At 36.6% G+C, this 14,845-nt stretch overlaps 1 protein-coding gene across 4 annotated transcripts in view; it reads right to left on the reverse strand.

The window, feature by feature from the left end:
• Window positions 1–2,498: 2,498 nt before the first annotated feature.
• The window catches only part of LOC129727010 (calnexin-like), a 37,139-nt gene continuing 24,792 nt past the window's right edge, over window positions 2,499–14,845 (reverse strand). For 3 of the 4 annotated variants that reach the window (XM_055684363.1, XM_055684364.1, XM_055684365.1), the window contains exons 3-7: window positions 7,684–7,817; window positions 6,080–6,668; window positions 5,879–6,019; window positions 3,518–3,649; window positions 2,499–3,201 (exon numbers count right to left, since the gene is read on the reverse strand). In XM_055684363.1, the coding sequence (XP_055540338.1) occupies window positions 2,866–3,201; window positions 3,518–3,649; window positions 5,879–6,019; window positions 6,080–6,668; window positions 7,684–7,817 (1,332 nt within the window). In that variant the 3' untranslated portion in view covers window positions 2,499–2,865. Of the gene's footprint in view, window positions 3,202–3,260; window positions 3,381–3,517; window positions 3,650–5,878; window positions 6,020–6,079; window positions 6,669–7,683; window positions 7,818–14,845 lie in introns of all 4 variants that reach the window. The other variant, XM_055684366.1, reaches the window with a different exon arrangement.

Raw genomic sequence — 14,845 nt, forward strand, 5'->3', positions numbered from 1 at the left:
TATTTACTCCCGACATTGAGCAGCAGTATGCTGCTCTTGATCCAAGTCTAATCTCATACTACGCCCGTATTTGTACGCTTTGTACTTTTTTTTAATGTTCGCTTGAAATTATTTTAGATTGTAACAGGTGACATCATTAAAAAACATAAATAAAAACAACGAACAATGTTGCTCAGCAACACTGCCCGCAAGCCTGATGATAAATTTTAACGCACTCGGGGTTTTCAATCTCAGCCAATCAGCGAGTGGTTCCCAAAGTCGATGCAAATCTATACCCAGTTGTCTCCCCTTAGTCCCAAACCAACATAGCAACGCCCGGTGCGGTTGTCGCGTTATGGTGGGAGTTGCCAAACTAGCTTTAAAAACTTCAATTTAGCCACTGGTGGGCTTGATCTAAGTAGCCGAACTTCCTGAGAGACGCAGCTCTACGTCAAAACTTTTTCTCGATTTGTGGGGGCCCTAAAAAGTTGGGGTCTGGGGCCCGGGCCTGCCTTTAAATCCGACTCTGTCGGTAAAAGAAACTAATACCGCCGTTCACACTACACCGCATATCACCTGATATCAGGCGATTCGTGTTATCGAGGCCATATCACCATCCATATCACCTGCTATCCCATACAATCGAGCTGTCATCGGATATCTCCTCGGCTACATGCTATCGCGGATAACATGTTCGAAAACCAATAAAAACCATATTTGTAGCAGTTGGCAACACGGCCTAAAGACATTTGACGCAACTCTACAAATTTCGAAATTTGCGTTGCATGCGAAAAACAACAAAGGAATTTTTGCTCTTTTCATCCCGAACATTTTGACAATTGCATATGAGAGTTCGCGTTGGTGCGAGCCAATTATCTGACATCTCTACTCTAATTGCAATGCTCTTGTTGTCTTGTTTTTGCTTTGATCTGTTTTTGTTTTCTTCTCTTTTCAATTGCCAAAGCAAATGTCGCGCACAGCCCGCACAACCAGAGTTGCCAATAAAATTTTCGACTTAACTGGAAAAGGGCTGAAACAAAAACTGGAAAAAACTGGATTCCAAATAAATCTTTAAACAAAGCAAAAAAAATGATTGTGAGAGAGCTTTTCTGTTATGGGGACTGAATCCTGTGTCAGTTTTGAATACAGCAACTAAAGAGATAATTCTTCGCAAAAAATTACTCATTCTAATCAGAACTGTTATGTTTCGGGCTTAAAAATGTCCTCTAACAGCGGCAAAATTTAAAATTACGCAATCAATCTATCTCTAAATTAAAAAATAGAGCTTTTTCATTTACTTTTATCTTTAACAAAAGTTAAATCAGTGAAGTTTAAATTTCAATTATTTCTGACTTCGCTATCTTTTGCTATCTAATTCTTCTAACAATTTTTCAACTGCTACGCAACAGAAAATAAATAGCAATTTTTTTCATGGTGTGGTAAAATCTATTTGTTTGGTTTTATCTCAACCATGTCATGCAGTCTTTAATCTGACCGTGTTTCGTGCGAGAAGATAGAACACTGAAAATGCTGTTGAGAATTGTCAAAATAATTTATCAATCTACAAAATTTACATTTTGAAAATATTTCCGGAAACCAATCAGAGCTTGAGTGAATGAAAACTGGATAAATCTGGCAAATATCTGAAAAAACTGGAAGATTTTGGGAATAAACTGTTTGACTGGATCACTTTGAAAAAAAAAACTGGAGGAATCCAGTTTAAACTGGAACATTGGCAACCCTGCGCACAACACTCAGCGGGCCTTGTTGCCAGTCCCGACAATTGCCGAAAATCCTTCATATTTGAAAAACTACCTTACGAAACAGCATTAAAATGTACCACTGATTGCATAAGGTTGTAGCGTGTAAAAGCCACATGGAAGCCACCACGTGGTTGACTACAAATTTTCATTGGCACAAGACTCGAAAATAGTTAATGCGTTACTTATGAAAACACTGTCTTATGTTTTCATCACTATAACGAACATGAGGATATGTTTCACATGTTACGCATTAACTATTACCGAGTGGTATGCCGCTGAAAATTCGAAGTCGATCACGTGGTGGCTCGAAGTCGGCCATTTGTGGCTTCAACACACTTCCACCATAAACTGTGCCGCCTTGATAAGATTTAATCCATTGTCATCATTAATCCACATTAATCATTCTAGATTGATTTTAATTTTTGCTTCTTCTTATTCTTTCATAGTGAAGAAACAGATCATTTGCTTTGGTTTATCCTTAAACTGCATTGGATAGCCGATTTTTTATTGTTCATAGGGGGTTACCGCGACGTGACGCACTTCTTCTGGGGGATCAATATCTCATGCGAAAATGAAATGAAAATAGCATATTCATACACCACTGATTAGGGAGTTTCTAATAATTAAAATATAGGAGCTTAAAGGGCTCTATTACGGAAGTCGAGAAGACTCGATTTGATGATGTATTTCTAATAAGATGAGTTGCTCAACGTAGCTTCTGTAATACGACTCATAATTGAAATAATTCGATTGAAATGTTTTTCAGGTAAATTATTTATTTGGAATTAAGGTAAATTATTTATTGGAATTCGCAACATACAACTTTATATCTTAATTTATACCAAGTTCACGAAACAAAACACAAATTTACCTATTGGTAATAACTTAATATATTATTGATTCATGAAATGCAGTTTCGAGCAGCTTTTTCTAAAAATCAAGCTGCCATATTTTCCATGACTTCGAACCGCAAATGCTTAATACATGTTATATAGACATGTTTTTTCTGACTTGTTTACTATATAGTTTACGAAATTAGTTACAGTGGAAATACATCGTTCAGATTAAAATTAAGACACAATTATTCTACATTAAAATTGATTTATAGTAAAAATTAAAGATTTCAATCTCGTCTAGATTTTCGTTTTTTGACTCCACCTTCTGGCTTATTTGCACTATAGACTTCTTCTGAAAACTCTTCTGATGCGTCCTTACCTTCAACGATTGTAACATCATCCTGATCGAGCTCATTTTTCTCATCTTCCTCACCTTCATTTTCATCCTCAATGTCGTCAAAATGTTTACCTTTGAATACTTCTTCATCATCAACATTTTCAAGGTTCTCACCGCCAGCTGAATTCAGATTTGATTTACCGCGAATATCACTTCCTTGTTCATCACTATCCGGTAAATGTTCATCCGTTTTTTTTGCCCGTGAAGTCGGCGATTGTGGTGAAGTCTAAGTGGAAATCAGATTTAATGTTGTGTACGTTGAATTTTAATATAAGTTATAACAACCTTAGAGGAACAAGCTAGGTAAAAGAGGATAGCTAGCGGCAAGCCTACAACTATTATAAGGACAGCATACATCCACGGATTTTCGTTGGTATACTTCAATATTCGGGTAATAAATGTTTCCTAAAGAACAAAGAGGGGTACACTTATCAACTATTTTTCAAAGCTATGTTTCAGTGTTGCTAAGGATAAGGAGTGAGCCAATGTCGGTAAATACGTAAAACTAACTATTGTCAGAAAATTATGGTACAGTTTCGAACCTCATATTGATTTCGACGCCTCAATAAAAACCAAACATATGCAATGAGAGGAATAGCACAATAAACAAAATAAGCCAACCAGTAACCAGGCTTATGTCCCATGTATTTCATCGCACGGTCCCAAAAAGTGTGCTGTATAATCGATAGAATATAAAAAGAGTAAGTTCTAGTCAAATAATTTCATGCAAGTGTAGAAAATAAAAAAAAAAGGAAATGGAAATGAAAAACATTATTTATAAAATAAAGATTAATAAAAAAAACTATTCAAATATGGCTTCGAATGCGCGTCTTCCACTGGTCACCTCGTCACCAAACGGCACATCCCACCTAACCTTATTTTTTCAGAGTTTTCACGCTAAGCGTTTTGAGTGGAAGACAGTGGGTTATAAAATGTCCAACAGCGTTTAGTTCCATCCTTATCTAAAATAAATCATTTTGATCCCATTTCTTGATTTCACTCGCTCATATAGTTAAAAAAACCTAATAAGTGAGCGTGATTGATAGCACTGGTCAACACAGGTGTGGCCCTGAAGCTCAAACTGAAAAAATGAAAGATTATAGCTTTTTAACCATTCCTGTGAATTTTGGTGTTCCCAACCAACAACATTTTTTTCCAGAGGGGATTCACTGCTGTCAAATTTCATATATGTGTGCGTTATCGCAGACCGGGGGGATCTATCTGTCAATAATCGTATAACCAACATATTCGGCAACATGGCGTTTTTTTTGGTTTTTGTTCTTTTTGGTCATGAAATTAAACGATGTGCAATACTATAGAATTGGAACGTTTTTTTATCAAAGCTCGAGAAAACGCGGAAAACTTTCATGAATGTGTTGTGTAGTGATTTTTCCCCCATCATTGTTCATAGTTACAAACATCATGGACCAACAAACGTCATGGATCAGAGTTGATCTGCGATGTTTTTTTCAGAGACTTAAATTAGTTTTCACGTAAACATAACGTTGAAGCGACGAGCCCGGTGAGCAATTACTATGCAACATTTTAAGGCATTTTTACACTGGCTAGTGACACAAAATTTCACAGGAATGGTTAAAAATCTATAATCATTTCTACGCATTTAGCTATAGCATTCCTAGGCCAACTATTCTGAGCTTTAGGGCACCATTTTTTCGCTTTTGTCGACCAGTGTATCTTCAGCATTTCCTTTTGTTTTGTAAGACTTTTGAGATATTGCGGTTGCCTTTTGTTGAAAAGTTACATAATAACCCCTAAAGTCATCAAGTTTCTAAATCTAAACATACATTCAGAAACTTTTTGTCAATGTTGCGGGCTATAGATCGCGGTACATTAATTCAGTTTATGGATACATCGGAAGGTGCCCTCGGTAAGGTAGGAATTTTTGCTCTTGCAACTTGGGAAAATGTCTTTTTTGTCGATTGCATATCTGCCGCTATTTGCATAAAAGTCCTATGTAAAATTTGAGTTTGCATGTTTTTTACTGGAATAAATTTATTTAACGGATTAGCGAATAAAAAAGTAAGGATTGTTCCACACAACCTTGTTTTTTTTTTTGTTCTCAGGATGGACTACGTCCTTATTATTAGCATAACGGTTCTATATTTTCATTAGCATATAGCCCTTCCTTAAAACAGGGTGGCGTAAAAGTTTTAAAAATCAAATTCGCCGATTTGTCCTGGTATTCCCTGGAATATAACATTAATTTCCCTGATATTTTTCAGTCTTCGGCACAAAAAAGTACAACTTAGGTGACCGCAACTCCGAAATCCTAGTGCAAAAAGTATGAAACCGAACAGTAGTTGTTCCGAAATAGCCCTTTGTGCTGAAAAAATCAGTTTTTGTCCTAGAAAGCCGTTTAATAAAGAATCGCGTCTCGGTTAAAAATGTTTTTCCTGAGTATTTTTCAGTTTTCCCTGATATTCTCTGATTTCTCTGTTCGAAAAATGAATTTCCTGACATTCCCTGATTTTCTAGGTTTTCGCCACCATAATGCATAGGGTTTGCAGCCCTATGCATTTGCAATTAAGGTTGGAATGACAGACCCTATGCATTACAATTAAGGTTGGAATGACAGACCCTGATCATAAAATGATTTTTTTTAAGATCGATAGGGTCCTTCTCTGAGAATATATTCCCGAATATTTCTTGGCTCAACTCTCAGATTCTCGAATCGGCGCGGTCAAGAACTAACTAATAACCGTCCGCCGCGAGCTGTCATACGGGACTTTTAAGAAATCCGCCATTTTCAATTTTCGTAGTTCAAACATGAATCTAAATTCATGTATCGAAGAGATCGCGAAAAAAATCGCCAAATTATATTTTTCGACGCTTTATAGGAAAACCTTCCCTTATTTATGTCTAGCATAATGCTGTTTACTCACCGCTTCACTTTCGATTAATTTTCGCTTTAAATCGTATGTCTGTGCTGCCCACTCGTTGGCAACAGATTCGTCATCCGTGATAATCAGATTATCAAACAAAATGTCACTAGACATGGACCACAATTCGATACCAATGGCACCCTAAAAACGATATTATTATTTTTTCATTCTTTTACCAATTACTAATAGTTAATAGTTTACAATAGTGGACATTTTGAATGGGTTCATATCTTCGAAAAAGTCTGGATTTGGTATTTTTCTGGGAGCCCATTTCCCTTGATAGTTGGGATTGTCAATTAAAGGAGCCCGCCATTTGCCTTTATAGTTTGGATTTGAAATCATCGGGGCTTTCCAAAGACCACAACCCACAGCTTTTTCACAAGCAGGGTTTGCGATTAATGGTGCTTCCCATTCACCATCCATTTCTATATCCCAATCAGCAGGTTTTGCAGCGTTCGGATCGGAAACCATTTCTTCGACGTTATCGAGCCATCCTTCTGGTTGTGACGCATTTGGATCAGGAATTTTTGGTGGTTCATCTTCATTCCAGTCGTCAGGTTTTTCGGCGTCAGGGTCTGGAATTTTTTCTCTTTCGTCCCAATTTTCTGGTTTAAAATCATTTGGATCATCTATTTCCCTAGCAGGGTTGACGGGAGGTGTAAAATCAATCAAAAGGGATCCTTCATTGATGACTTTGTGATCAAATCGAATGGTGTACGTATTATCAGGGCGCACAATGAGTTGATAGAGATGAGGCTGCTTATCTTTGAAAGCATCATCTAGTCGATCCCTACAAATATCAGAGAAAAACATGTAACATAATAAGTTAGGAATTGTCGAGTAGAGCAAAACCATGCCAAATGACCTTTTGATTTGAATGAAACGTTTCTCACTATCTGACTTAATAAACTTTTAAAGCATTTTCGCAATTCCAACATTTTCTCACGACTTGAATTTTGATCATGTTAAATAATTTGAATAACTATTTTAATTCGAAAAGAATATAATGATTGACTTTCTAAATGCATCCGTCTTCAAGTTATTTTGAATTTAAGTTGGGAAAATTAGAATATGAACATCTAATTACATACTATATTAAAAAGGGTTGAATTTTCTCTTCAAATTTATTTTTTGTTAAAACTTGACATTATTCCATAACTTGTGATAAAACATATTGCATTCTTAGAACTTGATTATTGTTAAAAATGTTAAAATTGAAAAATATTTTGAAACTTAACCATTAATAAAAAAAATTGTCTCGCATTTCTCAAACCAGAACTTTTCATTAAAAGTTATAAGAAAATGTCAAGTATCAAAAAAACAAAACGTAAATTTGAAGAGAACATTTTACCCTTTTTTGATTTAGTAGGCCCAATGAACTCTTTTGTAAATTTACTGCTGCAATCAGGTGGATTCCGACTAAACTAAAGTTCAATAAGCGGCTAAACAACGAAATTGTTTGTTGAGTAATTTGGTGTTCATTTTTTAGTTTTCTCAATTTAAGTTCAAAACAATTTGAAAATGGATGCATTTAAAAAATTAATTTTTTTACACAGTGTAATTTTTTACAGATCATCATTCGTTCCCCACAATTCATTCTCGGATTGTTTTCTTTACAACCAAAGGTTTCTGTGCAACATTGCTTTGAATGCTTTGAAATGAATGCCTATGCTAAAATACATACGCAGTTTTACGTGTACAATGTTTTATTCAAAACAGAAATGGTGGATTAAATTTTTGTGTATTTTCAGATCATTTGGCATGGTTTTACTCAGTACAGTTATGCTGAAAGGGTCATTTATTACTTGGCTTTTCGGCAATGCTTCTCTGTAATCGTTCCGTTAACGGGATTAACGTGACGGAAAATGAAATGTAATTTAATATCATTTCCACACTTGTCCGGGCCAAACATAATTGTGTAAGGTGTTTTATCCTGAAACTAATAATGAACAAATATTATGACTGAATGATGGAGCATTTTTGCAGAAACTTTTAGGTGCTATTCTTGTAAATACAGCTATTTGAAAAAGTTGGAGGGTGGTTATCGAGACACAAACCGCATGGTGTTACGCAGATCTACTGTAGTTTGCTATTCGGGTTTGCAGCTTGTATTCAGAACAAGTAAATAATAATGGATTGTTGTGCAGGTATTATCTTAAGTAACCAAACTAGTAGCACTTAGAAATAAACTCATCAAAGCTTTGAGCGGGGGTTGCAAGACCTTTTGCTCGGCGGAGCACTTTTCCAGGTCAAAATATTAAACACCTGCATTCTTGAATCTATGAGAAAAAAATTGATAACTTTCCACCATCTTGTCGTTTACGTTAATGTGGTAATAGTATTGTCATCGTAATCATTAAAAGCAGTGAAAAATACTCTTTGATCATTTTCAGTTCTATTTTGCAAATATTGATCAATAGAAACGACTTATTATTATTATTATTATTTATTGCAAAGTATACTTGTAGAGTAAGGCATTCTCTTTCTTCAATTCTACAACTGGATTGAATGTAACCACATCTTAAATATTAATTAATTATTTTGAACTCATTAACTTAAGATCCAATGATTTTTACTTTAACATTTTTAATTCCTTCCTTCTAGCCAATCTATACACTTGCGCATGAACCTCCCTCGTAAATTAATATTTTAAATGTCGGCTGGGAGCTGGTTCCATAAAGTAATTGCTCGCACGAAAAACGAATCACGATAGTGGCAAAACAAAGCTTCTGGTACGTGTGCCTCTGAAAAACCTGAGTTTTTCTGAAAGATAACGGGGACCATGATAGGTTATTCTAAATAAAGTAGATATAACCGCGATTTTAGGAAAACTTGAAATGACCATCCCAGTAGTTGACTATGGAGATGTGAAACTCGAGAAAAGGTATTAATATTAAAAATCCAACGGACACATCCATTTAGCGCAATTCTTAATCTGTCGAAAGCAGCAGCAGAGGCGTTTTAAATTAATTCTAACCCATAGGTAAAGTGGGGAAGTAGAAGTGTTTTGAACAATCTAATTTTAACCGGAATAGACAGCATGCTTGCAGTTAGCCTTAAGTGACGTAAACCTGCGTAGATTTTTGAGCACTGGGTATTAATATGGGCATCCCATTCAAGATTGTGCTGAAAGGTGATCCCCAAATTAGAGATCTTATCAACATAATCCAAAGTTTCACGGTTGAAAATTATACTCGGTAATGTAGACGGAATTTCTCGACGACTAATAAACATAACTTTTGTTTTGGAAGCATTTACAGAAAGAAGATTTCGTTCTGACCATCGGCTAACATTTTCAAGATCCGAATTAACGAGTAAACCCATTTCATCAACTGAAAGATTGTCAGAGCAGAAATAAAGCTGAACATCGTCAGCAAATATATGTATCATGCAGTGCCTGAGAACTGTTGGCAAATCATTAATAAATAATGAAAAAAGTAAAGGCCCGAGTACTGACCCTTGAGGAACCCCTGATATTATGTTGACCGAATTCGATAGAGTTCCTTGCGTTTCTACTAATTGAGATCGATCACAGAGGTAAGACCGAATAAGGTAAACTGCCTCTCGTGAAAAGCTGAACTGGTTTGATAGTTTTTGCAGTAATTTGGCGTGGGAAACCCTATCAAAAGCTTTTGAAAAGTCTATTAAAAGCAAAAAAGCTACTCCTTTCTTGTCCACTATCTTGTGAATGTCGTCTTGCACCTTTAACAAAGCTGTAGTGGTGCTATGACCAGTTCTAAATCCTGATTGATATGGTGTAAGCAGGTGAAAAGTGTTGATGAACTCTTGTATTTGTTTTTTGGCAATCTTTTCAAAAGCCTTGGATAAAACACAGAGTAGGCTAATGGGACGTAAATTATTTAAGGAGTTAATTCTAGGTTTTTTTGGTATTGGAATAACTTTTGACGCTTTCCAGGAACGAGGAAACTTAGAAGTTGAAAAGATAAGGTTGAAAACGAATGTAATAGGTGTAATAATGAAGGGTAAAATCAATTTTATAAATCTAAGAGGAATTCCATCTAAGCCTACCGCGTTCGAAGTGAAAGAATCGATAACTTTTCCGGCTTCAAACTCATTACATGGAACAAATTTTAAACCATTTGGATTTTCGGGAGGGGTTGGGGGTATTTCATGATCACGAGTAAAGTTTTCGCTGAAAAAAATATTAATTTCATCACTTGAATGAGATAACTGTGCTTGATTATTTACGGATTTAGTAATATTTAGTTGCTTAAGTTTAGCCCACAGTTGCTTGCTAGAGTTATTAGAATACAAAGCTGAGGAAAAGAAATCAGCTTTAGCTTTGTTTATTAAATTATTCACGCGGTTGCGCAATCGTCTGTACTGAGCATGATCGATATCGCTTTTACTGCTGGTCCATTGACTATACGCAGCATTCCTCGAAATCATGGCATTACGAATTTCTTCTGTAAAATGGAAGTTGATCGCTGAAGGACGGTAAGCACGAACTGGGACAAACGTATCAAAATGTTCTAAAAGTTGAGTATTCAAGAAATTAATTGCGAGATTATATTCGTGCATACTGTAAAGCAAAGACCAGTCGATTTGATCCAAACTATGATATAATTCTCCGTAGTTAATACGTCCATAGTCTCTGAAGTATTTTGGCCGATCAGCGGAAACGCGAGATATATTGAGGGATGAAAAAATTATGTCATGCCCAGAAAAACCAGGTGCAGATACTTGATTGAAATTAACAATGAACTCGTCATTATTTGTTAATAACAGATCAATTAGAGAGCAACCCCCTGAATAAAAATGAGTGGGCTGATTATTCACACAGCTAAATCCAAAATTGACAGTTACATTGCTAAAATGCAAACTTTTACTATTTCTTTTGTTTAAGTTCGTGTTAAAATCACCAATCAATATGATATTGGTATAAAGAAGCGAAAAATCAAATAGCTTACTGTTTAAAACGGCAGCACAGTCTTCTCTAGGCGGACAGTAAAAAACGCCAAACAAAAACTTTTCGGTGACATATTGAACCTCAATAAACAAATATTCAGTACAATTGCTGCCATCTGCACCCACATATAAAGTAGAGCTCGATAGGATTCTGCATCGCAATTCAGGCTTGAAATAAACGCAAATGCCTCCGCGACGGCTGTAAGAACGATCATGTCTATGTAGGTTATAACCAGGAAGTGCAATAGAATCGTCGGAAATTGAATCATGAAGCCATGTTTCAGTCACACAAATCACGTCGACTTTACTATTTACAAATAAGTCTTTAAATTCTTCAAATTTGCTCATTCCACGAGCGCATAAACTCTAAATGTTCATATGACATATATTAATGTTATCGCTTTTGAGTGCCACATTCATCACGGCACGCGGGATACTGGCTATATCATTATTTGTGCGAGCAATGCTCACTTGATTAACCGACATCATCGAAAAAGAAAGAGAGGAGCAAACGCAAATGAACTAAACTAACTAAACGAAAGGAATATAATGCTAAGACTAAAAAACCAACGTATAAATTTCATTCATCATAGTGATTATTAATACTAACTGTAGTTATGTACTTGGAGGTTTGTAGAAGTTGTTGATTATCATCGAAACTAGGGCATTGAGAAGCGTAGACACTACACCATGGTAGCAACAGCAGCATCGAATCCTCAGCAGCAGCGGCAGCAGCAGTAGGTCCAACAGCAACACCATCAGCAGAATTTTCAATTTACTTTTAGGAGGGGAATAATCAACGGACAATAAAGGAGTGGAAACATGGAATATCATAAAAGGAAAACGATTTGACTAGGAAAGGTTATATATTTTTCGAACTAAGCAGTTTTAACTGATCCTGGTTACGTATAGCCTCGGCTGGAGAATCGGCATTGGTTCTAACGAAGACGACCCCATGCTTGGTAAAAACCTTCTGAATCCGGCCTTCCTTTTTTAGTTTCAAGGCATGTCCTTTCAGCTGACGGGCAGATTCACTCAGATTTTCGTTAAGGTAAACCCGTTTGGTAACCTAGAATCCAAGCTGCGACAGATTGAGATTCCTTTGAAACAGGTAGCGATGAAAGAAGTCATCTCTAGCCGCTTTTATAGCAAACTGGAAAAGTATAGGTGGTGAAGAGCCAACGGCAATGGGAACCAGGGATGCCACATGTACAGATTAATCTGTATTTTACAGATTTTTGGCCGAAGTAACGGTACAGAATCTGTATATACAGATATACAGATTTTCGTCGAAAGTACAGATTTACAGATTTTTCGAAATTGACATCATTTTTTATAAACACTCCAAATTTTATTTCATGAAATATTAAGCAAATTGAACATATTTTTAACTCCTCACACGTTTTAAGCTGAAAATTTTGTTTATGTACCATAAAAACTTACAAAGTTCTTTATGTTTAAACAATACAGATTTTTTTTACAGATATTTTTGTTCCAGATACAGATGCTCAGATTTTTTCAAGGGAAAACACAGATTTAAATGTGGCAACCCTGATGGGAACTCGGGCCAGTCGCTTCGAAAAGACAACTGGAACATCCGAGTTAGAGTAGCCCAGAGCAGAAGCAACTTTAAACGAAAAGACACTCGTTTTTTCTGACGGGTTGTACGGTACACCAGTAAGCAGGAGGTCAGCTGAATTTTCTAGTCTCGCGATAGCATCTCTATTTGTTCCTACGTCTAGCTCCGTCTTCGTAAACTTTTCTGTTAACTGATTGATATCACGAGAAGACGAGACTTATTCAATTGAACCACTAAGTTTTCTTAGATTACGAAAGCTATGTAATATATGATCTTATTTGTGACAACTGTAGCCGGACATCTCGTTCAACATTAAGTCGGGATCGTACTTAGTCTTTGTGATATAAACTCTACTCTATCGGACAAAGTTTTAAATCCATTTTTCGTCTGACACCAAAATTTCTCCAGCGATATTTGGATTGTCAAATCAATCAGGTCATATTTGTCTGATGCCAATCAGAAATAGATGTTTTAGAAAAATGTCTGCGACTGCTCGAAAAACCGGAAAAATCTGCTTAAAATCTGAAAAAATATCTATCCGCGATTCGAAAAAATTTCGCTCACGCAGGCAAACGTCTGCGAAAATCTGCACACATTTTGGAAAGCGTCTGCGTATAAGGAGACTCTGACAAAAATCTGCAGAAGCTATTAAAAATCTGCAAATATCTGCGAATCAATAAAAATCTGCACATGAACTCTAAAAATCTGCGTTTCGCAGACAAATCTGCACATCTGGTTTCCCTAACATGATTCTGGCTTTACTGATATCAAGCAAGGCTCATGTCATTTGTTCGATTTTTTGTGGAACTCATCGGGGGAGTATTGTTCAAGAGACACTAATGGCCGTTCCTGCCCGAGTTCTTCGATATGCCGCAAGCCAGGTTTTCCGGAGCTCGGCCAGTAGTGCTCAAAACGCGTTCAAGTGGCCAAATACCAAAATTTCGAAATGTCCCCTATTGTTTAAAAAACTATGATAAATTTGTGATCTTTTGAAAATGGTTCGATCAAATTCGGTTTAGATCTTTCGAAATGGCAGGTAAAAGAATTTTCTTTTTTCGGCTCTAGAGGGGTCAGGTACGCAGGAATTAAATTAACTCCCCAATGAAAAATTATTGTCGCTTAGAAAAGTTCTTGCTTCCTCCGATCTCAATTCAAACAAACGGAACAACGCCTTTCCACGAGGAAACCAACGTAGGTACTTCGATATGGAGCAGTAACGTTGAATACTATAATATGAATATGAGAAAGAAATTTCATTTGACAGCTTATGCTGCTATATACTACGAAGAGTTGCCCGTGTGAAAAAGGGGCAGTAGGTAGCAGTGTTGTACACTTAAGTAGGTAGACCCTTTATCTTGATGTCCGCTGGTTGGTCCTCTGAACGAAGATACTCAATGCGAATCCGTCCTTCTCTAACCAGGTCCTTCAAAAATTTAAACTTCACGTCGACGTGCTTAAGGTGCAACCTCATTGAATCCACAAATGGCCGACTTCGAGTCACCACTTCGAATTTTCGAAAGCACAAGACTCGGAAATAGTTAATGCGTTCCCTGTGAAAATGCTGTTTTATGTTTGCTGTGGTGAAGCAAAATTCAAAATAGAATAAAATCAAAAGAAATAATTATCGGTTTCTACTAGAAGTTTGGGAAATAAATATTGAAATTCAGTCCGCGCAAATATATATTTCGACTGTGACATACAGTCATCCTCAGTGCTTATGCAGTCCACATAAGCACTGCTTGGGGGGTGGAACCAACAACCACTACGCCGTCAACATAAATACCAAGGATTACCGTATCCTTCCCAATTTGCTACACATACAAACACTAGTCGTTTGCGCTTTTAATAAACCCCAGCCGTTTCACTATGAAGCCATCAAATCAGTCGTTCTATGCCTCAGTGGCCTGCTTTAGGCCATACAACGATTTGTCCAATCGGCACACCAGATTACCAGAGCGTTCGAACCTCTCGGGCTGTACCATGTATATTTCCTCGTCGAGTTTCCCGTTCAGGAAAGTCGTGGCCACATCCATTTGTTGGACCACCATGCTCCTATTACTGGCCAAAGCAAGCGTCGTTGGCATCAGATCGACTTGAACTGTCCTACAGTACGGTTGCATTTTACCAACAGCTCGAGGCTAAGTCTTAGACTACCGAGAGATATTGAAATTTTGTTTTTCGCTTTCAACAGGCAATCTTCTTGAAAGACTACCTGTTGAAACGCAAAGTAATAAATTTGTTTTTAACGTTAACGAGTGTTTAGTGAATAAATTTGGTTTGAGATATTTCTACTTAAATTCTATAGTGAAGTGAAAGTGTAGTGAAGTTTTCCAGCTGGTCCTGGAAAAAATAAAAAAGCTCGCTTTGATGCGGCTTCAAGGAAACGTGAGGCATCTCCTCCAAGTGACACTGAAATTTCGACTAACAGGTATGATATTCTTTCTTTCGTTGGGGATCAA

The sequence above is a fragment of the Wyeomyia smithii genome, chromosome 3 (assembly GCF_029784165.1).
Source record: "Wyeomyia smithii strain HCP4-BCI-WySm-NY-G18 chromosome 3, ASM2978416v1, whole genome shotgun sequence".
In the NCBI taxonomy this organism is placed as follows: domain Eukaryota; kingdom Metazoa; phylum Arthropoda; class Insecta; order Diptera; family Culicidae; genus Wyeomyia; species Wyeomyia smithii.